At 35.5% G+C, this 25,350-nt stretch overlaps 1 protein-coding gene and 1 pseudogene across 49 annotated transcripts in view; one reads left to right on the plus strand and one right to left on the minus strand.

Annotated features, from left to right (window-relative positions):
* EFCAB3 (EF-hand calcium binding domain 3) overlaps window positions 1-25,350 on the plus strand; it is a 460,207-nt gene that overhangs the window by 272,200 nt on the left and 162,657 nt on the right. For all 49 annotated transcript variants that reach the window (XM_045044749.1, XM_045044748.1, XM_045044746.1 and 46 more), the window contains 8 exons: window positions 703-756; window positions 1,351-1,455; window positions 6,759-6,812; window positions 14,532-14,636; window positions 15,287-15,340; window positions 15,715-15,819; window positions 24,443-24,496; window positions 25,203-25,307. In XM_045044749.1, the coding sequence (XP_044900684.1) occupies window positions 703-756; window positions 1,351-1,455; window positions 6,759-6,812; window positions 14,532-14,636; window positions 15,287-15,340; window positions 15,715-15,819; window positions 24,443-24,496; window positions 25,203-25,307 (636 nt within the window). The remainder of the gene's footprint in view (window positions 1-702; window positions 757-1,350; window positions 1,456-6,758; window positions 6,813-14,531; window positions 14,637-15,286; window positions 15,341-15,714; window positions 15,820-24,442; window positions 24,497-25,202; window positions 25,308-25,350) is intronic.
* LOC101092655 lies at window positions 21,018-21,383 on the minus strand (annotated as a pseudogene).

Here is a 25,350-nt window from a genome sequence, read left to right on the forward strand (position 1 = left end):
AATATGGTACATTGAGAAAAGGCCATAGTTCTTAACTACACCAAAAAATTTCATAAAAAATGCTTTTAATCCTCTAACCCAAAGATAATCATTATTAATATTTTCATACATTTCCTTCTAGTGCACAGTAGATACTAGATTGATAGATAATATTTATGTGTTATTATATTATTTATAACTGTTATGTCTTCACAATGGTAACGTGTGTATTTATCATAGAAATCTTGATAGTGTAGATAAGTGAAAATAAAACCTCTCTATTCCCAACTCAAAGTGATAGCTACTGTGAAAAATGAGATGTATATTTTACAGTTTTCCATCTTTGAATAGATGTCCTTTTTTTATTTGACAGCCTTGTGGATAAATCTTTGTAAGCATTCTGAAATCTTTTGAGATGAAATTCCTTTAAGTAGACTTACAGAATGGAAGATATTTTGTCTTCTCACTTGCCTTCCAGAATATTTATAATTTGAACTCCCACAAACAGTATTTGAGGATGTTATTGTCCCTACATTCTCAATACAGAACAACAGCAGCAAAAAAGAGTATCTCATGATTATGATTTCCAATTTACTCCTTTACCCCTGAGAGCAAACATTTTGGTATATCTATTTATCTGTTTGTAATTTGAAATGTTCCTTACTCAAAGATTTCTAAACTCTTTCTTTCTGACTCTGTTTTCAAAATACCCATTTTTTGTAGCTGATGGAAAAGTGTATAAGAAAAGGTTGATGAAGGGCATAAAGTCTCTCAAACGTGAGTAAGAAGCACTGTGAAAAGATGGAATCTGAAACCTTTAGTTGTATTGTTAAAATAGGAATCATACTTTCCTATATAATTGTGTCTTTATTTATGTTTCTTTAGTAGATCTGCATTTTATCAGGTAAACCAAGTAGTTTCCTGCACTAATACTTGACAGAAAGTGTTAAACTGTCTGGGATCTTCCTACCTTAGCCCCAAAGAAACAAAATAAAGTACGAAGCAAAAGGTGAAGAATGAATGCTGCCAGATAAAGATTTCAATCAAAAGTAAAGGCAAATAATTTGAAAGCGCAGGCAACAAAAATACCTCTTGTTTTATAGAATATTATGTCAGTCACCTCTAGCTCTGGCTTTTCAGAATCCTAACATAAAAGTGAAAGGAAGTTTATTGTCCTATTAACTGAACAAAACTGGATTTTTGGTGTTTGCCTTGAAAATCTTAACAATAATGCTAAGAAATATGTGAAATGTTCCTTATTCTAATAAAACATATGCTTGATAAAGAGGAATAATAACACAGTAGAGTGAATGCACGGTCCCAGTTTTAGAAAGATTGTTTTACTATATTCCTTTCCTGCTCCTTACTTAGGAGGCAGTGTTGATGTCAGTAAGTTGGACACTCTTTTAGAAAACATGGGAATCAGCATCACAGAAGGAGAATTCATGGATCTGATAGAAAGATTGCCAGATGATGGTGAGCACTGACATTCCCCCTGTACTTTTTAAGAGATATTTATTGTTTTCATCTTTATTGAGATGCAGTCAACATATAACGTTGTGTAAGTTTAAGGTGTAAACCTGTTGATTTTATATACTTGTATATTGCAAAATGTTTATGCCATAACTAACACCCCTGTTGCATCACATAATTACCTTTCTTTTTTATGGTGAAAACATTTACGATCTACTCTCTTAGGAACTTTCAAGTATGTAAGACAGTGTTATTAACTATAATCACCATTCTGTATTATAGTCTCAGAATTTACACACATTAGAAATGGGAGTTTGTACCTTTAACCTAACATCTCCCCATTTCCCCACCTTCTCCCTCAGCCCCTCATAACCACAATTTTACTGTTTCTGTGAGTTCAGTTTTTTTAGATTCCACATACAAGTGATATCATATAGTATTGGTCTTTCTCTGTCCAACTTATTTCACTTAGCACAATGCCTTCAAAGTTTTTCCATGTCACAAATGGCAAGATTTCCTTTTTTCTCATGGCTGAATAATTTTCTATTGTATATAATATACCACATCTTTCTCTAATCATCTGTTGACAGAGACATATCTTGGTTATTGTGATTAATGTTTCAATGAACATGGGAGTGCAGATATCTTTTTGAAATCCTCTTTCAAAGTGGGATTTTGAATCCTATGCTGTGGGATTGCTGGATTATATGGTAACTCTATTTTTCATTACTTGAGGAACTTCTATACTGTTTTCCACAGTGGTTGCACCAATTTATATTCCCACCAACGGTGAACAAGGGTTTCCCTTTCTCCACATCTCCATCAACATTTGTTATCTCTTATCCTTTTGATGATAGCCATTCTAACAAGTGTGAGGTGATATCTCATTATGGTTTTGATTTGCATTTCCCTGATGATTAGTCATTTTGAGCACCTTTTCATGGACCTATTGGCCATTTGTGTGTGTTCTTTAAAAAGATGGCCATTCAGTTTCTTTGCCCATTTTTTCCCTGGATTTTTGGGGGTTTTGCTACTGAATGTACAAGTTCCTTATATAGTTTGAATATTAACCCCTTACCAGAAATGCAGTTTGAAAATACTTTCTCTCATTCTGTAAGTTGCCTATTCATTTGGTTGATTGTTTCTTTTTCTGGGCCGAAGCCTTTTGGTGTGATGTAGTCCCACTTAGTAATTTTTTCTTTTCTTTTTCTTTTTCTTTCTCTTTCTTTTTTTTTTTTTTTTTTTTTTTTTTTTTTTTGCTTGTGCTTTTTGTGTCCTATCTAAAAAAATAATTGCCAAGACTCATGTCAAGGAGCTTTCTTCCCTATGTTTTCTTCTGGAAGTTTTACAGTTTTCAGGTCCTACATTTAAGTCTTTAATCCATTTCAAGTTCATTTTTGTGAGTGGTATAAGATTATGGCACAGTTTCATTCTTTTGCGTGTGGTTCTCCAGTTTTCCCAATACCATCATATCAGAGACTATCCTTTCCCTATTGAGTATTCTTGGCTGCCTTGTTGACAGTTGACTGTATATGTGAAGTTTTATTTCCAAGCTCTCAATTCTGTTCTCTTGGCCCATGTATCTATTTTTATGCTGTACCATACTGCTTGATGAGCCTTGTAATAATAGTTTGAAATCAAGAAGGGTAATGCCTCCAGCCTAGTTCTTCTTTCTCAGTATTGCTTTGGCTGTTCGGGGTCCTTTGTGGTTCCATATAAATTAAGGATTTTTTTGTATGTCTATGAAAAAAATACCATTGAAATTTTTATAGGAATTGGGTTGAATCTATAAATGACTTTTGGTAGTATAGACATTTTAACAATATTAATTTTTCTGACCCACGAATATGAGATATATTTCCATTTGCTTGTGTCTTCTCCGATTTCTTTCATCAAGGTTTTGTAGTTTTCATTATATAGATCTTCCACCTCCTTATTTAAATTTATTCCAAAGGGGCGCCTGGGTGACTCAGTCAGTTAAGTGTCGAACTCTCAATCTCAGTTCAGGTCTTGATCTCCAGGATGTGAGTTCAGGCCCCACATTGGGCTCTGCACTGGTTGTGAAGCCTATTTGTAGATAGATAGATAGATAGATAGATAGATAGATAGATAGATAGATAGATACATACATACATACATACATACATACATACATTTATTCCCAAATATCTTGTTTTTTTTATGCTATTGTGAGTGGTATTGTTTTCTTTATATCTTTTTCAGATATTTCATTGTTAGTGTATAGAAATGCAACTGATTTCATTATGCTGATTTTGTATCCTGCAACTTTACTAAATTCATTGATTAGTTCTAACAGTTTTTTGGTGGAGTCTTCAGGACTTTCTATATATAAGACGATATAATCTGCAAACAAAGACAATTATGCTTCTTCCTTTCCTATTTGGATGCTTTTTCTTCCCCTAGACTGATTGCTCTAGAATAGACTTCCAGTATTGTGTTGAGTAGAGGTGGTGAGAATGTGTACCCTTGTCTTGTTCACAAGGCTCATTTTCTTATAGGCTTTTCTTTCTCACTTCAAACCAGTGGGTTGAGTTTTTTTTTAATAAAATAGAATAAAATAGTAAAGCTAGATATTGTTTCATGAGTCTTCATGATCACATGTGTGTGGGCGCACGTGCTCAGAGTTCTTAGTATGGTTTACAGTAAAAATTTTTGAAAATCACTGGCTTAAATGATAGTAATATAACAGTTCTATTTTCAGGCTCTTTCCACACTGTTCCTGTATGATTCCACTTAACCATATGTATTTAAGATTTCAAGCCTTTTATCTCAAACCTATACTTATTTCATCCATTTCAGTTTAGGACAGTGAGGTCTTTTTATGTACCATGGCAGGGGCAAGATCTGATAATATAAAATTTTAGTTAAAGTAAGGAATAATAAAATTTATACATATATATATATATATACACACACACGTATACATATACACATATACATATATATGTATACATACCTTAAATTTATATATATATATATATACATGTATACATATACTTATATCCATATATATATACACATATGTATATATATATATACATATATATATATATATATATACACACATACCTCAAATGTTTTGTTTCCATAAAAAAATTGAGCCAATGCCATTTTAATTTAATGTAGCCATGCTCTTTGGAGATTTTCTTGCACAAATATACCCATTTGTCATCTACACTCCCATTTTTTGTTTCTCTCTTTTCTTAAGTTTTTTTAAAATTTATTTTGAGAGAGAGCATGCATGTGTGTGCATGAGCTGGGGAGGGACAGAGAGAGAGTGAGAAGAAGAGGAAGGGAGGGAGGGAGGAAGGGAGAGAGAGAGAGAGAGAGAGAGAGAGAGAGAGAGAACCCCAAGCAGGCTCCACACTGTCAGTGCAGAGCCTGTTGTGGGGCTCAACCTCATGAACTGTGAAATCATAATCTGAGCTGAAACCAAGAATTGGATGCTTAACTAGCTAAGCCATCCAGGCACCCCCCATTTTCAGTTTCTCTTAAGTGGAGCAAAGTGCTTTTTTAAACGTTGAGCAGAATTTTCCATCAGAATCCATCTAGATCTTAATTCTTTCCCCAATTTTTTTATAGTTCTTTATCCACACCAAATTCAACACAACTATTTTTTAGCAATTTGCCTTTACATAAACTCTCTAAAACATTCAAATTTGTTTTTATGGTAATAACTCCCTTTTCCATTTATAGTTCCTCAGTTTATATAATGATTAAGTTATCAATTTAATAATAAGTACAACTCTATAAAAAGAAGCCTGGAAACAAGTTCAACAACTCAACCCATAAGAACACAAATGTGTTGGCTTACTAAAAGTGTAGCTTACTAGATATAAAAGTTTAGCATACCATCAGCATCAGTATGAATGATGAATATAGTTCAGGCCATCAGGTTGATTAAACGGAGATCAATTAAGAGATCTCCTATATGAACAAATCCGTATTGAGACATAGATTTCCCAGTGGAAATCCAAATTCAACATATGAAAAGTAAACTATTTTCCCTGTTAAATTCATTCCTAGTTATTTTCTTATTTCTCTGCTGCTGTCATCTACCCACAATTGCCCATGAAATAAGCCACAAACTATCTTTGACTTATGTTCCCTCATTTTCCCTCCTAAACATATCCCAAAGACATATTCTCTGACTTTGCTACCCTACTGATGAATCTTCATCATCCTTCACTTACTGCTACCGAAGGCTCCCGATTGGTGTAACAGCCACTGGTCACACTGCCTTAAATTCATTCTGTACACACTAGCCTGAATGACTTAACCAGAGTGAAAATCTGACTTTGTTATTCCTCTGATTAAAACCTTTCAATGGGGGTGCCTGGGTGGCTCAGTCAGTTAAGTGTCTGGCTCAGGTCATGATCTCACAGTTCCTGAGTTCAAACCCTGTGTCAGGCCTTGCACTGTTAGTGTGGAGTCTGCTTGGGATAGTGTCTCTCTCTGCCCCTGGCCTGCTTGCTCTCTCTCTCTCTCTCTCAAAATTAAATAAATAATAAACATTAAGAAATTTTTTAATTAAAAAAAAAGACTTTCAGTGAACCCCTCTTACCTTATATGCATCGAGTCTTGCAATATTCCAGACACAGTGCTAAGCATTTTTATGATAAATTAATTTATTCATTCATGTAATAATGTCTATTGAACACCTAACACCTAGGAGTCTCTATTTTAGCCTTAGGAATACAGCCACAAACAAAACAAATTCATGTCACTTTTGTGGAGCCAAGATTTTTACCTTTTTTTTCCCCACTACTCTATTCCCAAATCCAGGCAATCTGATGTCAATGTCTAAACTGTTGGTTCCAACCAATCTCTTTCAAATCATCTTTCCACTCCCTACATGACATTTTTCCCTCAAGCAAAATTTAAAAGCTTTAGTTTTACCACACACTCTGCTCTTCATTGATCCTTTTCCTGAAATTTTTTGTCTTTCTCCAATGATAGAAAGCAACATAATACCACAAACAATGGTTTTAAATGTATACCAGTCATGTGTTATCAGCCATTCCTAAGGAAACATGGAGTTTGAAACAGAACGAATCCAAAAGATTTATTTACCTAAGATAAACTGTATGATTCAAACAATCTTAGTGTCCCTTGCAGATAATGGAGCTATCTATCAAAATCCAAGAATTATAAATTTAAAAAAGGACAAGATATAGTGAATGGCTTTCATCTAGGCTCTACTCTAGTTCATAATTTAAGTCTTTTATGCTTTATTTTTTTTGAGTTTGGATTTTTCAGTGTCTAAATTTTGTCTTGACTTACAGATAAAGGGAAGGTCAAACTAGATACGTTGATTGAAGAATTGAGTTCTGTTTTAGGTAAGTGAAAAGTTACTTAATTCTTTACACGGTTCAAATGATATTTTCTACCAACCCTTTATTTGTTAATTTCACTATTTTAACCTTCCATTGATTAAATATTTCTACCTGCTTTGATAACCTATTTATTTTTGATAATCTGTGCTTTTGCAACAGAGGTACTAGGTCTTTACCTATGAGAAGAAATTTCAAAATTTAGGTTATAACTGAGATACTATATGTAGACATAATTATTTGAATAGGTCATCAACAACATAATTTTCTGTGCAGTGATATTAGCCTTATATTATTATATGTAGTATTTTCCTCCAACATTATGAATATGTGCCTTTTATTATAAATAAGGAACAATATATATTTTTAAGTCTGGTATTCACTCTGCATAATACAGCAGGTGACCTTAGGTCTTTGTTTTTCATCTGGCAATAGAATATGGTACTGTCCACCATATGTTTTCACTCTTATGTGGATCCTGAGAAAGTTAACAGAAACCCATGGGGGAGGGGAAGGAAAAAAAAAAAAGAGGTTAGAGTGGGAGAGAGCCAAAGCATAAGAGAGTTTAAAAACTGAGAACAAACTGAGGGTTGATGGGGGGTGGGAGGGAGGGGAGGGTGGGTGATGGGTATTGAGGAGGGCACCTTTTGGGATGAGCACTGGGTGTTGTATGGAAACCAATTTGACAATAAATTTCATATATTGAAAAAAAAAAGAATATGGTACTGTCCAAATACATTTTGTTCTTTCACAACTTGTATTCTTTTGATAATGTTCTATTATAGCAACAGACTTTTCTTAATAATGTGAGAATGTTTTTATTCCTAATTCCACCGTTTGATCCTCACTCAACCAAAGCCCCAGGAGAGATTATCAGGAACTGTCCAGACCTTCACTATTGTTGATTTTCTTTGAGATGAGCGGACATCTGAATGTCAGGATAGTTTCATCCTGGTTTTGCCTCTGAATCGTTTGTTTAACTATTTGTTCATACAGCAGCTACATAGAAGCATTTAAGACTCTGAAAAGCAGAACTCAAACAGCTGTGAGACAAACAAAACTAGCTGAAGGTGTTGTAAGAAGGAAATGGAAGGCAGTCTAGAATCATGGTCCAGTATTTCTTAGGCCTGAAAGAAAACTAGTCCCAATAATGCCTTAAGTCTACCTTACATAATCAAGTTATCTTTTCTTAGATAAATTGGTCTATGGTATGAATCTAAGTACAATACGCACTATTAACAATGGGGCAAATGCCCCTCTAGTCAAAAGAAAATTGAAGGCAATTCTATCATTTATCCAGGGAATTTTACCTGGCTTATTGTACTGAATAATAGGGCATGGACTGTATGATATGCTAAGTCAGCGACAAATTTTTTTTATTACTGTAGATGGAATACATTATACTTAGGAATCTGTTCCACTAGATATTATTTATTTCCCCAGAAAAGCTTCTAATCTCATGGACTCTTTATAAGAAGACAAGGTCCATCAAGAGTATTGGAAAGTCATGCACAATTCATACACATAAATTGTCACTTAGCCCCACAGCAATTCTTTAAATTGATTTGCTAGTAAAAGGCTGAGTTATAGAGTTAGGATTGTCCTAACTGTAGCAAACTGATTGTCTCTAGTAAAACTTAAACTTTAATAAGTTATTGGTAGTACTAAGGGAGATCATGATAGGTTAAATCAGAAGTATATAATTAAGTAATAAAAAGAATAAATATGACAAAATAAGAATAAAAATACGTGAAAAGTATACAGAGCACTGACAATCAGTGTTTTATTCTCATGATCTTACATGGAAGCTGTCTACTTCATGCAATTTTCCGCTTGTTCTGAGGATCTTGGATTTGGGGTCAGCAGGTGACTTATATGAACCACCTGCTTCTTGGACTCTCTGAAGAACCTCAGTTTGAGGTCTTTAATGTAATTTTCCAATTCTGATAATGTCTCTTAAATATTACCAGAAGTTTTTGTGTTCAAAAGACAGTGAGATTTCTGAATAATAGGCAAGACTTCTTGTATAATCATGAATAACTACCAAAAGAAAATATTTTGCCCTACACTTGAATAGATAAGATGGAATGCTCTAGGTAGGTAACAGGACATCTAAAAGTTTGTTAACCACTATGTGTGCTATGGATTTTTGACAAAAGAGTGTTTCAACCCATCCAGAAAATAAACATAATATTATTAGTACATATTCGTAACTCAGAAGCAACTATATAAAATCCATTTGGAAATGCCCAAATGGTCCCTTAAGGTATAGTTCTAATTCAGGGCTCAAGATTACAGATTTTCCAGAATTATTTTTATTTCAGAGTAGGCATGAATTGGTGATGTCCTCTAATATAATACAAAATATCTTAATCAGTTTTTAATAATGTGGCAAATTTGGGGCACCTGATTGAGCGTCTGACTCTTGATTTTGGCTCAGGTCATGATCCCAGGGTCATGGGTTTGAGGACCACATCAGGCTCCATGCCTAGCATGAAGCCTTCTTGGGATTCTCTCTCTCTCTCTCTCTCTCTCTCTCTCTCTCCCCCCCCCCAAAATAAAATTAAAAATACAATAATGTGGGGTTTTTATTCCTACAGTGATATGTTGTTTTATGTAGGATTGTGGCAAATAATCAATTTGAAATGTATGCAAGGAGTTAAAAATCCTGGCTTTGCCAGATCTTATTGTCATGGATATTATAATCTGACCATTCCAAGTATTTCTTTACAAAATTGAAGTCAAATTGTGTGATTCTATAATGGAATCTTTGAATCTGATCCTACACATGTTTTTCTTATCTATAAGAGGTCACTCAAAAAGAACTTTAGTTTAGGGATGCCTGGGTGGCTCAGTTGGTTAAGTGTCTGACTGTTGGTTTTGGCTCAGGTCATGATCTCCTGGTTCATGAATTTGAGCCCCATGTCCGACTCTGCACTGACAGCACAGAACCTGCTTGGGATTCTTTCTCTCTACCCCTCCCCTATTTGCATGGGTGAGCATGCTCTCTCTCAAAATAAATAAACTTTAAAAAAAACCACAAACTTTAGTTTTTAAAAATGAAAAAATGAGCCACAGACGGGAAGGACATATTTGCAAAACACATATCTGATAAGGGACTTATATCCAAAATATTCAAAGAATTCTTAAAACTAAACAGTAAGGGGGCGCCTGGGTGGCGCAGTCGGTTAAGCGTCCGACTTCAGCCAGGTCACGATCTCGCGGTCCGTGAGTTCGAGCCCCGCGTCGGGCTCTGGGCTGATGGCTCAGAGCCTGGAGCCTGTTTCCGATTCTGTGTCTCCCTCTCTCTCTGCCCCTCCCCCGCTCATGCTCTGTCTCTCTCTGTCCCCCCAAAAATAAATAAACATTGAAAAAAAATTAAAAAACAAATAAACAACAACAAAAAAAACCTAAACAATAAGGTAACAACCCTAATTAAAAAGTGAACATGGGCACCTGGGTGTCTCAGTTGGCTGAGCATCTGACTTCGCCTCAGGCCATGATCTCATGGTTTATGAGTTCAAGCCCCGCATTGGGCTCTCTGCTGTCAGCGCAGACCCTGCTTCAGATTCTCTGCCCCATCTCTCTCTGCCCTTCCCTTGCACACTGTCTCTCTCATAAATAAACAAACATTTTTTAAAAAGTGAACAGAAGATCTGAATATTCACCTCACCCAGGAAGATATACAGATGGCAAAGAAGGATATGAAGAGATGGTCAACATCATATGTCATTAGGGAATTGCAAACGAAAACAATGAGAGAATGCTACGTACCTATTAGAATGGCTAACAAAAGGAACTCTTATTCATGGTTGGTGGAATGCAAAATGGTAGAGTCACTCTGGAAGACAGTTGGGCAATTTCTTACAAAGCTAAACTTAATCGGTATTACCATAAGATCCAACAGTTGCAAATTAGGTATTTACCCAAATGAGCTGAAAGCATGTCTACACAAAAACCGCACACAAATACTTGTAGTAGCTTTATTCATAATTGCTGAAACTTGGACGCAAATAAGATGACCTTCAATTAAAGAATGAATAAACAAATGGTGGTACCTTCACATAATGAAATATTATTCAGTTATAAAAGGAAATGAGCTATCAATCTATGGAAAGACATGAAGGAATCTTAAATGCATACTGCTAAGTGGAAGAAGCCAGTCTGAAAAGGCTACATACATATTGTGTTATTCCAACATATTACATTCTGGAAAAGGGAAAACTATAGAGACTGTTAAAAGATCAGTGGTTTCCAGGAGTTTACGGGGGGTGGCATAGGAAGGAGTGATGGACACGAGAGTCACAAGGGAATTTTAGTTCAGTGAAACTATTCTGTAACTGTAATCGTAAATACGTGACATATGCACTTGTCAAAACCCATAGAACTGTATGATGCAAAGGGTAAACACAAAGGATATAGCTGGATCAGTAAGAGAAAAACATGTAGGCAGCTTCTAGAAGAATCTATGTGAAGGCTTCCTATGCTCTCCTTCTTATGAAGGGTCACACATAACATACTTTTCTCTCCAGCAGCAAAAATGCAGTTTCACGTGTGTGCCCAGGGAAGCCCATTAAGCCCTCAGTGCCCAAGGTTTTTTATTGGAGGCTTGTCACATAGGCACTCTCTGCCTAACAACTCTCAATATACCAGACTCCCAGAAGAAAAACAAATATTCACCATGAATCGCATTGTTTGCACAAGTCTAGGCACAGTGACTTAGGCTTATCAGTTGATATTGGAGGGAACATTCTGAAATCTGAGTTCCCGTATGCCAGCCAAGTGCCACCTGGCAAGCAGGCTCTTGTAAAGATCGTAGACTTAGGTTTGCTGTGTTAACTCTTTTCTGCACAGTCTATTTAATAAGACGATCTGCTACAGCATTCTCTCTAGTCATTATATCATCTGTTTTACTGTGGACTTCTACCTTTATGATAGCAATTTCTTTGAGCAGCATCAAAGCACCAAGTAATAATTACTACAAAAGTATGTCACCTATCCTTTAGTTTTACCAGTTTGAAATCTCTAGAAAGGGCAATGTTCAGTCACTTGAACCAATATTATATCTGTTAAGGACTTGGATCTTTCAAGAGAAACTAAACTAATTATTGCATATTTAGCCTACTATGTCCCTTTTCACTTTTAATACAAGACCCACCAACAAATAATATTAAATCAGAGTGTGGTACTGAAGTTTCCAAATGATCTGTTTAGGATATGGGCCCTTCTTGAACTACAGAAATTGTAATTACAGAAGTAGAATTCTTCTCCACCGGTGAAGGAAATAGAGTCACTGGATTGAGAGTGATATGATAGTAATCATATCTCCACCATGGATAGTAATATGGGGAGAAAGTAGCAATAGTCCATTATTAGTAACCAACTAGTCAAAACAATATTGGATACTTTCAGGTAGCAGTAGAGATTATAACTGTATATAGTGCTGTCAGGTTTAAATATGATCTTAATGTGAGATCTGAAGATGTTTTGACTAACTTTAGAAATGGCTGTTTCTCTGAAGCAAGGAGGATATAGCCAAGGCTACTGAATTAAGGGATAATCTATAATAAGCAATGGTCTTTGTGTATTGATGTGCTATGTTAATGCTCCTGAAGTGTCGCCTGACCTCATGCACTGATAATCTAGAATGAATCAATCTGACTCTTGTCTTGAAGGGTACTCTCTTTCTCAAAACAAAAATTTCACATAAAGAGCAGTTTATAGTTTAAAATTATTATTAAACATACAAAGAAACAAGTCACCATGAGTAAGACCCCCATAATGAACAACATTTAGCAGATGAGCAGAGATTGTAGATTTTGTTTTTTTTATTTTTATTTTTTAATGTTTATTTATTTTTGAGACAGAGAGAGAAAGAGAGCATGAACGGGGGAGGGTCAGAGAGAGGAAGACACAGAATCTGAAGCAGGCTCCAGGCTCCGAGCTGTCAGCACAGAGCCTGATGCAGGGCTCGAACCCACGGACTGCGAGATCATGACCTGAGCCAAAGTCGGACGCTCAACCGACTGAGCCACCCAGGTGCCCCGAGATTTTAGATTTTGGAATTATCAGACCAAAAATTATTAAATAAGCATGCTTAATATAGTTTAATAATCAAAAGAGAGGCTGGAACATATAAGGAAAGAGCAAGCAATTTGGTAAAGAACCAAAAAGACTTTTGAGAGGTGAAAATAGTAAAAATTTAAAACATTCGTCCGTTTCTTCCAGATTGGTGTATTGGCATATAAAATTTCATAATACTCTTTCATAATTATTTGTATTTCTGTAGTGTTGATTGTAATCTCTACTCTTTTACTCATGATATTATTTATTTGGGTCCTTTCTCTTTTCTTTTTGATAAGTCTGGCTAGGAGGCTATCAATTTTATTAATTCTTTCAAAGAACCAGCTCTTAGTTTCATTTATCAATAATAGCCAAACTATGGAAAGAGCCCACGTGTCCATCAACTGATAAATGGATAAAGAAGGTGTGTATATATACAATGGAATAATACTCAGCCACCAAAAAGAATGAAATCTTGCCATTTGCAACAATGTGGATACAGCTAGAGTGCGTTATACTAAGTGAACTAAGTCAGTCAGAGAAAGACAATACCAGGCATATAGCACAGAAAGACAAAGAAATGGAGACTATGAAAGAGAGGTTAAGAGACACCGAGGATAGATAAGAAAATCTTATATATATCTATTTGGAATTCCAAGAAGAAAAGAGAAAGAAAGCAAGACAGAGGCAATATTTGAAGAGAACTTTCCAGAACAGATAAATAGTATAAATCTAATGAAGCCAAGTGACTCCTAAGCAGAATAAATAAAAAGAAATTTATACTAGACATATGCACTTGAAATATGCAACATATCTAATTTGTGAACTAAAAGTTTAGGATTCTAGGCAGCAAACTTCAGAGGTTCCCTTTACACTGATTTAAACAAAAGGCTTACTTAAACCAAAATTGTTTTTCCTTCTTAAAGTTACAAAAGTATATTAATCAAAAGATTATTTACCATAAAAATAGTACAAAACAAAAATTACTGTGGAAGCCTGAGGCCCTGTTTTGAAACATACTTTTAACAAGCATCACTATGTGTATTTTTATATATATTATATTAATTATTAATTCATATTAAGGCATATAATCTTTGTACCTTTCTAGATTTATGTGCCTAACATTATACTGCTCCTAACATAATTACAATTTCCAACCATCAGGAGAACTACTTACATTTCTATTTTGTGAAGAAAAGACCCAAATTATTATTTTATTTTTTATATATTTATAAACCAGCCAAGGTGATAATAAATTTTAATTTTTGGGGGTGCCTGGGTGGCTTAGTCAGTTGAGTGTCTGACTTCAGCTCAGGTCATGCGTGATTTGATCACATTCATGAGTTCGAGCCCCACATTGGGCTCTGGGCTGGCAGCTCAAAGCCTGGAGCCTGCTTCAGATTCTGTCTCCCTCTCTCTCTCTGCCCCTCCCTACTCATGTTCTGTATCTCTCTCTCTCAAAAATAAATAAACATTAAAAAAAGGTTTTTTATTTTAATTTTTTTGTTTGTTATAGATTATGTGATTCTTAAGTACCGATGAAATTATCTTAATGGCACATGAGTAAAAATATTGCTAGTTAACAGCATTTGATTGTAATCAAACTCACTAATTTTGTGTTCTTCGCAAGTTCTTTTTTATCACCATTTCTGTCTTTTCTAGGAAAGCAAGTTGATGTCAGTGATGTAGACAGTGCTCTGGAAGACATGAAAGTTGAGGTCACAGACAAGGAATACTTTAATTTAGTAAAAACTCTACCAGTTGATGGTAAGGATTTAAAATATATATGTATACTTCAAGGGGTTTAGACTACTTGCCTGTGAGATTTTCTTCTAAAATGCTGTCAGATTGTTACAGGTTGTTTTGTTTTATTTAATCATTTTTGAAAACTTTTAGCATTATTTAGAATAATTCTAAATAATTATTTTAGAATAAAACTAAAATTTTAGTTTTTATTTTAGAATAAAAACTAAGTGACCCAAAAAATCAGGGTCATTTCATTTTCATTATGGTAATCAATGGCTATTTCCCTTAATCTTGCCAATAAGATATGTGTATTGTTGTCCTTAGTTCCATTAATATTCCTGAGAGTAAGTGGAAAAATGTAAAAATGGAAAAAGAAAGAATGTAAGGAAAGAAGTCAGAGGTAAAAATGAATCAAATGAGATATGTTTTATAAGTTTTAAGCCACTAATCCTTGCCTTTTATGCAAAAGTGAATAAATTTGCCTCATTAAAACTTTCTCCAAACCAACTTTGTCACTATTTGAGAGGAAATTAGGTACATTTCAGAAAAATCATTAAAAAGTCTATTTTTTTGAAATTATGGAAATAGGGGGAAAATTGTAGAATATTTATTATTTAGGTGAATCTCCCTTATTATTTTTCTCTGACCGTGAATCATGTCTTTTCTTGCAGCTGAAGGAAAGGTGTATCAAAAAAGGCTGCTGGATGGTGTGAAGGCTCTTCAAAGTGAGTGAGAAGTATGATGAGAAAACAGATATATCTGTGATATTCTCTTATTTTTCATATACACTGATTTATTTTTATTACATTAAAAATTTCACATGTGTATTTCCCAATATTTATGGATATGTGATATATGCCATAAATCCCTAGTAAATTACCCAGCCCTTTTCGAATTTGCACTATGTTGATATGAACAAAAAGATAGTCTGAGGATGAGACTCTACATCTAGTCTTAAAATTGACCCTCCTTATACCGTTGACTATCTTTTACTGGACCTTAAAGTCTTCATGAGTAAAGTGATAACCATAATATACATGAATTAGTAAGGAGTTTTTCTGCATCTTGGTTGTTTTTATGATAATTTGTCTCTCCTAAGGAGGAAAGGTGGCTATGAATAACCTCGTCCCATTTCTGGAAAATATGGGGATTAAGCTGTCACACGAAGAACTTGAAGATTTTTCACAAAACCTACCAGTTGATGGTGAGCATTGCACATAAAAATGCATTCCCTTTAGGACAGCTTGGGTTTGAGAGTATCCATAGACCAGTGATAGTGTTTATTTAGTATCAACAGGGCATTTTTTAAAGGATGTGGCTGAATTCAAGTTTCATGTGAAAGTACATCCTGTCTCTTCTTTAAGAGAGTGTTCTACTATGAATAATTAAAATTGGTGAGAGTACTGACAGACCATTCTCAGATCAAAGAATAAAGAAGAAAATGAAAACAGAATGAGAAACATTTAAAAGAAACACTAAACAATAAGAGAACAGCCTATGATGAAGAATGATTCAAATTGACTAACGGTTGGGGTGCCTGGGTGCCTCAGTTGGTTGAGTGTCCGACTCGATTTCAGCTCAGGTCATGATCTCATGGTTCATGGGTTCAGGCCCTGCATCAGGCTCTGTGCTGACAGTGTGGAACCTGCTTGGAATTCTCTCTCTCCTGTTCTCTCTGCCCTTCTGCTGTTATCTCTCTCTCTCTCTCTCAAAAATAAATAAAAACACTTAAAATGTTTTTAATAAAAATAAATGTAAAAAATAAAAATATTTAAAACATTGACGGATGGTTATTTCCAGTATATATGCCTCAGCTATTCTGATATAGTCAGAAAGACTAAAAAGGGATAGAGAGAAACATAATAAGAATTTTAAAAACATACTAGATATCAAGCATAATAATACTATTACAATATGTTATATATAACATGAGATCAAGATGTTGAAAATATTAATAAAATGAACATTTTTCCAGTGTAAAATAAATAAATTACCTATGTTGAGCAAAGAAGTGAAAAAAATCGAGAGACCAATAATAATAATTGCAAAAACCTATCAAATAATTGCATCTATCAACTGTCCACCACCACCTGTCACTCTAACAAAAGGTGACAGGCACAGAGAGTTTTAGGAGTAAGTTCTTTCAAATCTTCAATTTATTTAAATCCTATCTAAACCGGTCCAGAGGATTCCAGTTTGAGATGATGAAAAAACCAAAATCTGTCTAGTTTTTCTTTCCTCCAATACCTAACAAAGTGAACAAGAACAAAGAGCTACAGGCAGAATTGAAGGTCTGATGGGAAGCCCAAGAATACCATCCCATACACAGATCTGTGGTTTGGTTAAATGTCTTTACCGAGTTCATTCTACTTAACTAGAGCAACGAACCCTGCTGGGACATTAAACCAAACCTCAGATATGGGAGCAGGGCTCACATATAATGAAGACCATGTAACATATCACCACACTCTCCTATTACAATAGAAATGAATAGAACAGTTTTCTTTAAATGCATCTAGCTGAAGAAAGGTAACTGGTCTGAGATGCTATCAAAAGAGCAACTAAACATTGTTACATTAAATCCTGAGAATAAAATGAAAATCTGAACACAACTGCTGAAGTATATGCAAAATGAAAAGAAAGGATATGGCACCAATTCTAGCATTAGCACAGCAGAGAAAAATAGTGAAAGAAAAATAAGGAAACAAGATGGAATGGAAGGAAGATAGCATGCAAAAAACAACCCCATCTCGTAGTAATATAGTCAGTTTAACCTAAGGAACAACCAAAAAGAAGTACTTGACAATTAATTCATATTACGGAGCAATTTCATGGATTCAATAAAACTAGATCTCAAAATGAGAAGGTTACATAACATGGTGGCACCAAAAGAGACAGGGGCACCTGGATGGCTCAGTCGGTTAAGCATCTGACTTTGGCTCAGGTCATGATCTTGCAGTCCATGAGTTCAAGCCCTGCATCGGGCTCTGTGCTGACAGCTCAAAGCCTGGAGCCTGTTTCAGATTCTGTGTCTCCCTCTCTCTCTGCCCCTCCCCCGCTCGCGCTCTGTCTCTGACAAATGAATAAACCTTAAAAAAATTTTTTTTATAAAAAAAAAAAAAAGAGACAAGTGTGCCTTGGTTGCTCAGTCGGTTAAGCATCCGACTTTGGCTCAGGTCATGATCTCATGGTTCAGTGAGTTCGAGCCCCTTGTTAGGCTCTGTGCTAACAGTTCAGAGCCTGGAGCCTGCTTCAGATTCTGTGTCTCCCTCTCTTTCTGTTCCTCCCCTGCTTGTGCTCTTCTCTCAAAAATAAATAAAACATTAAAAATGTTTTTTTAAAAAGAGAGAGAGACAAACCATGAAACAGATTCCAAATGATAAAGAACTAAGGGTTGTGTCATAGACTCTAAGGCTAAAGTTTTCTTTTGACCAGCAAAAGAGTGGACACAAGATTAAAGCAAGAGATGGATAATGTCTGGGGAAAAGACAAGAGCCCCGAATAAGGGCCCTTGCCCCATATTGATTCAGATCAGAAGGCTTACACCCAAATGTAATGGGTGTGTACAAAGAGACAAACTAGGAACATTAACTTGGGGACGTGAGGGAAAAGGGGGGTTTTGAAGATATACAGTGTTTGGGGTTTGGGTCAATATAAAACAAAATCTGGGCACCCGGCAGATGGGTAGATGGTTGTTAACAGCAGACAGGGGGCGCTCTTTATCATACCTGTTTATCTTTGCCAGCCTAGGGGATAAGGCAGATAGGGGAAATAACCTCAGGGTTAATAAGGCACCTTTTCTTAGGTTAACCATCTCCCGCTTCGGGCTGCTTTGCCTGCAGTACAGCGGTCCATAGTCCAATTCACCAATTTACCTAACCTGGCCCTATTCTCCTGTGAAAGCAGATTTTCTGCTGTGGTACTAACTTGGGGGTGCTTCTACCCTGAATATCTAATCTTGCTCATTTCATATACCTCTCAGGGGTGCCTGGGTGGCTCAGTCAGTTGAGCATCCGACTTTGGCTCAGGTCATGATCTCACGGTCTGTGGGTTCAAGCCCCGTGTCGGGCTCTGTGCTGACAGCTCAGAGTCTGGAGCCTGCTTCGGATTCTGTGTCTCCCTCTCTCTCTCTGCCCCTCCCCTGCTCATGCTCTCTCTCTCTCTGTCAAAAATAAATAAACATTAAAAAAAAAATTTCACATACCTATCTATTGGGCACCTTTGCACCATACCTATTTTAGGCCTTTGCCTCTCCCTCTCTATTCTGGGACCTCTGCACCCCCTCTCTATTTTGGGGTGCCTTTGCTCCTCCCTATTCCTGGCAGCTTTGTGCCTCCCTATTCTCGGGGTGTCTTTGCACCCCCCTATTCTTGGAGTGCCAATCTAGTTTACCCAAACTTGGGTGTGAGCATTTTATGACTGTATTTCTTTATGCCTTGTTAACCCATTGGTGTAAACCTGGGGGATTCCTAAGCTTATCCCCACAGGGTTGCTGGAGGGAAGGTGGGGAGGGTGGGCTAAATGGGTGATGGGGATTAAGGAGGGCACTTGTGATGAGCACTGGGTGTTGTATGGAAGCGATGAATCACTAAATTCTACTCCTGAAAGTAATATTACACTATATGTTAACTAACTGGAGTTTAAGTAAAAACTTGAGGGGCGCCTGGCTGGCTCAGTTGGTTTTAAGCATCCGACTCTTTTTTTTTTTTATGTTTATTCATTTTTGAAAGACAGAGAGAGACAGAGCACAAGCAGGTGTGGGGTGGAGAAAGAGGGGGACACAGAATCTGAAGCAGGCTCCAGGCTCTGAGCTGTCAGCACAGAGCCCAATGCGGGGCTCGAACTCACGAACCGCGAGATCGTGACCTGAGCCAAAGCCGGACGCTGAACCGACTGAACCACCCAGGCACCCCTTAAGCATCTGACTCTTAATTTCAGCTCACACCATGATCTCACAGTCCTGAGATGGAGGCTGGCTTCAGACTTAAGATTCTTTCTCTCCCTCTCCTCTGCCCATCCCCCTCTCATGCACACTTTCTCTCAAGATAAATTTTAAAAAACATTTAAAAAAATTAATTAAAACTTGAAACTATAAAAAATAAAATTAAAAAATAATTAAATTTTAAAAATAAAACAAGGGGAATTGCCTAACTAAAGAAACAAAGTACTAAGCAATCATTATAGAATTACTAAATAAATTATAAACATCAAAGTAAAAAATAGATGTGGCTGAAATCTTATTGACAGACTAAGAGAACTTAAGATAATCACAGTAAAAGCAGAGGGAAAAGATTAATGCTATCAGGAATTTAAATTTTTTTAATGTTTATTTATTTATTTATTGAGAGAGAGAGAGAGAGAGAGAGAGAGAGAGAACACAAGTGAGCAGGGGATGGGTAGAGAGTTAAAGAGACAGAGAATCCCAAGCAGGCTCCGTGCTGTCAGCACAGAGCCCTATGAGGGGCTGAAACTCACAAACTGTGAGATCATGACCTGAGCTGAAATCAAGAGTTGGACATTTAACCAACTGAGCCACCCAGGCACCCCTAATGCTATCTGGAATTTAAATAAAATCTTTAAAAAATATATTAATGCTCTCTGGGAAGATCTTTTATGAAGACCAATCTTTTTAATGTAATTTACCTGCCTAGTATAAGTGTCCTAAGACGTATGTAAACCTCCAAATCTGTTTTGTCAGTGTATTTAGAAAATACACAAGAATCTTTACAAACCTAAAAATATAAACTTGTGAGCACTAAAAAAAATTTTTTAATGATTAAAAGTCAGAACTTCCTACCTCTAAATTTTAAAAGCTGTCAACTGGTCAGGAAAATGCCAATGGATTTGCAGTCAGGCCATTCAACAGAGATCTAATGACTGCATACCTATTAAGAATACATTTCCCAAAATCCTCTCAGAAAGGCAACTGTAATGGAATTAGTTCTAACAGAAAAGATTCAAGAGAGTTAAGTGCAGAGTAGGATTTTTTTTCCTTAACAGAAAAGTGAGTGGAGCAGGTGAGTGAAATAGGTAAAGGGGATTTAGAGTAGAATTATCTTGATGAGCACTGAGAAATGTATAAAATTGTGTAATTAGGATATTGTACATCTAAAACTTACTGAATGTTAATTACACATGAATCTTTTAAAAGGAAGGGAAAAGGTAGAAAAATGACCCCCCAAAAGTGAGGGCTTCTCATTTTCTGTCCTCTAAAAAGAATACAAATAACATCATCTAGAGTCTAACATAGTGGCTTCGTTTTCAAAATGCATCACTGTATTTTCCTCATAAGGCAGTTATACATTATAAACCTTAAGCATAGAACAGTCACGTGATTTTTTCCGTAAGCCCGCAGACTTCCACAAGCCTCCAGGAGCTTACAGCCAGACTAGTCCCGAGGTTTCACATATTAAAGCTTTCTCCACAGCCACAAGTTTCTTTTCTTGTTGGGGTTGTTGAACACAAACTCTTCAACTTAGACCAATTCTGTTCCTAAAAGTGTTAGCTGTGCTTTCTTTTTGATGAACACTCTGACTCCATCTTGAACAACGTCCCCATCGGAATCTACTTTTGTTTTGGTATATTCTAGAATATAAGAAAAGCTATTACAATCCCTGGTTTGAACACAAACTTTCACACCTATGTGTTCAAACTTATTTTTGAGAAGTTGTTTACTGCTGAAAGTGTCAGAGTAGGGGCAGGTGGGTCAGCCTGCATCTTCCTTTTCCTCACAGTCCAAACAGTGGCTTGGACTAACAAAGTTAACATCATCTTCTTGGTGTTCTGGTGTCCTAGGCTGGCTATTGTATAATTTTCTAGGTAAAGCTTTGCATTTAATGCAATGGATTTATTTTTAGGTATTTTTTATAATATTTAAAATGGTATATTTAAATTTTTTTCTTTTTCAGTTTGTTGCTGATACATAAAAAATATTGATTTTTGTGTAATGACCTTGTACCCAGCAACCTTTCTATACTTTTATAAATTATAATTATCTGAATATCCTCCTGAGTTTTCTACATATATGTTTCCAAATAATGGCAGTTTTCTTTCTTTTCTATCATTATGCCTTTTATTTCTTCATCATGCCTTACTGCTTCAGTTAGAATTTCCAGTATAGTATTGTAAATGTGATGATAGCGGACATCCTTACCTCATTTCTTTTCCTTTTTTTTCTTTTAGAGAGAGAGAGAGAGAGAGAGAGAGTGAGAGAGAGAGAGAGAGAGAGAGAGAGAGAGCACAAGTGGGGGCTGGGCAGAGGGAGAGGAAGGGAGAGAATCTTAAGCAGGCTCCATGCTCAGCACCACGGCTCGATCTTAGGACCATGAAATTGTGACCTGAGCTGAAATCAAGAGTCAGATGCTTAAACTGCTCCTGAGCCACCCAGGAGTTCCTACTTCATTTCTTTTTTTTTTTTTTTAATTAAAATTTTTTTAATGTTTATTTATTTTTGAGAGAGAGAAAGACAGAACATGAGTGGGAGAGTGGCAGAGAGAGAGGGAGACACAGAATCTGAAGCAGGCTCTGAGCTGTCAACACGATGTGGGGCTTGAACCCATGAACCATGAGATCAAGACCTGAGCCGAAGTCGGACACTCAACCGACTGAGCCACTCAGGTGCCCCAGCCTGCCTCATTTCTGATCGCAAAGAGAAACGTTTCCATATTTCACCATTAAGTATTACTTTATTGAAGTTTTGTATATATAACTTTTATCAGATTAAAGGAGTTCCCTTCTATTCCTATTTTGCTAAGAGTTTTGTCTAATTTCTTTCAACAATGTTTTGTAGTGTTTGAAGTATGATCTTTGTACTTCTTTTGTTAACTTTATTCCTAGGTGATTTATTCTATTTAGTGCTCTTCTAAGTGACACTTTCCTTACTATTATTTTTGAATTGCTTATAGCCATTACTTTTTAGTGTGTTAAGATGTGGCTTTATAATCCAGTACATGGTGATTTTTGCTAAATATTCCCTATGTGAAAAAATATGCATTCTGGAATTATTGGGTACGGTGTTGCCTATATCTCCATTAAATCAACTTTGTTAAGTTTCTTGTTCAAATATCCTAAAGTCTTAATGATTTAATATCTTAATATCTGCTTATTCTATTAACTACTAACAAAGATGTATCAAATCTCCCTCTGGGTGCCTAGATGGCTTATGACTCAGGTCATGACTCATAATTTGTGACTTTGAGCCCCACATCTGGCTCTGTGCAGACAGCGTGGAGCCTGCTTAAGATTCTCCCTCTCTCTGCCCCTGACCTCTGCTCGCACACTCTCTATCTCAAAATAAATGAACTTTAAAAAATTTCTCTTGGTGTAATTTTGGATTTTTATTTCTCATTATAATTTTATAATTTTCTTTGTTTTTTTGAGACCGTGTTAATACGAGCATACAAGTTTGGAATTATAACATCTTCATGGTGAATTAAACTTCTTTTTGTTATTACTAGAAAAGCTTTTTCTTAAAGCCTATTTTGTTTGATGTGAATATTCCTACTCTACCTTTGCTTAGTGTTTGTATGGTCTATACTTATCCATCCTTTTACTTTTGACTTCTCTGAATCCTTAGATTTCAGATATTTTAAATTCTTAAATTTTGAGCCTTAGACCACTTCCTTGATGAATTTTACCTAGCATATAAGTAAGAAATAATTTCCACGTTACTCAACTCTTCAAAAAACGTAAAAACAAGAAACACTTGCCAGTTTGATTTGTGGAACTATCATAATCTTTATACCGAAATTTGATGAAGACAACACAAAAAAGGAAAATCACAGGCTAATCTTTGTATAAACAAACAATGCAAAAATCCTAACCAATTAGCATGCAAAAACCCTAAACAATTAGCAATCTGAAAATCATTTTTGCAATATTAGTGGTAATTATGAGATTACTGACATATTTGTGTTTAAATCTACTTTTACTGAATTCCCGTTTTTGTACCACATGTTCAACTTTCTGTTTCCTTCCATTCTTGCCTTCCTTTTGGACTAATTATTTTTTATTTTTCTTGTTAATTTAGAAGCCTCAAAGGTTATTGTAGAAATTACAATATGCATCCTTAATCTATCATAATCCGATTTTATTTTGGACTTTTATCCTCATTCAAGATGATACTGTTTTTGTTTTATACGATGTTTTCCCAGAATTATTTATATATTATCATTTCATTTCTTCTTATCCTTCCTTCCCTGTTGTCCTATATTGAAAGGCAACACTGAGAGCTAAGTCAAATAAAAATTTTTTTTTCAGGCATCTGGATGCCTCAGTTGGCTAAGTGTCTGACTCTTGATCTCCGCTCAGGTCATGATCTCAGGGTTTGTGAGATCAAGGCCTGTGTCAGACTCTGTGCTGCCAATGTGGAGCCTGCTTGAGATTCTCTCTCTCCCTCTCTCTCTGCCCCTCCCCTGCTTGTGTGTGTGCTCTCTCTCTCTCAAAATAAATAAACTTAAAATTTTTTTTAATTAAAAAATTAAAAAAATATATTTTCAACCTGTACCTACACAGTCATATAAAATTTTACAGCATCAGGAACCAAAAGAAATGTATAAATAGTTAACAGGAGAACAAAAAACCAACTATAAACAAAATAACAGAATCTGAATACAGGGGGAAAAACTGAGATGCATGAAACAAAGTGGAGGAAAAAACTGTAAAATGCATTCTTATATCTAAGTAAATATGATGAAAAATGTAATATAATAGTCTGGAACTAAAATTCAAGATGATATCAATGTTCTAGTTGGGGGACAGGTATCATAAGTAGAGAAAGCAGAAGGAACAGTCTCATTGTTGGTCTGTGACTGCTTTTTGTCTTACAGGTGGTGGGAAGGTTGATCTGAAAAATGTGACAATGAAAATGAAAGAGTTTACAGGTGAGTTTCTATGACACTGAAACCCTAATGCTTTATAATAAATTATATTTAAAATTTTATATTCCTAGTAGTCTATTGTCCGTATTAATTTTGCCATTTTACCAAGTTATTATAAAATATAAAATATTTCTGCCTGATAAAATCCATTTGATCTTGGATTATCTGTTTGAAAAATAAACTATAAGACTTGCTTTTGATAACATGTCCTATGTACTGTACAGATTTTTTTCTCATATATGTATATATGTCTTCACCTACATGTAAACAGCTAAATTTTAGGTAAGCACATGAACAAATAAGGTAAAGTTTTGGAAAGCTCAAGATAATGTGGTTTTGTCAACGATCAACTACATAAGTCAGTATAAGATCTCCTGCCATAATCATTTCTTTTGGCAATTCATTATCCAATTTGGTAACTAGATTTTATTCTGTTCATTATCCCCCAAATTAAGGGAGCCTTTATTATGTCAATAATTTAGGAACAAATTTGCTTTGACTTCTAATGACACACTGTATTTCCACATTCCATTTTACTTTCACTCTTTAATCCCCAACTGGGAATGATGCCATATAAGCTATTTTAAGTATATTTAAAAGTACATATCATATAAGTCAATAACATTTTCTTATGAACCTCTTAAACTTACGTAATATTGAGTAATTAATTTCTATAATTTTCACCTATAAACCTTCTGTATTTTCAAAGGAGAAAAGATTGATGCCACAGATCTGAAAAACATTCTTGGAGACATGGGGATAGAAGTCAACGATAAGGAATGTCTGGAACTACAAAAATTACTACCCGCTGATGGTGAGCTGCATCTGTGACCTCCAGAGAGTTCAGTTTAATGGTT

The sequence above is a fragment of the Felis catus genome, chromosome E1 (genome assembly GCF_018350175.1).
Source record: "Felis catus isolate Fca126 chromosome E1, F.catus_Fca126_mat1.0, whole genome shotgun sequence".
In the NCBI taxonomy this organism is placed as follows: Eukaryota; Metazoa; Chordata; class Mammalia; order Carnivora; family Felidae; genus Felis; species Felis catus.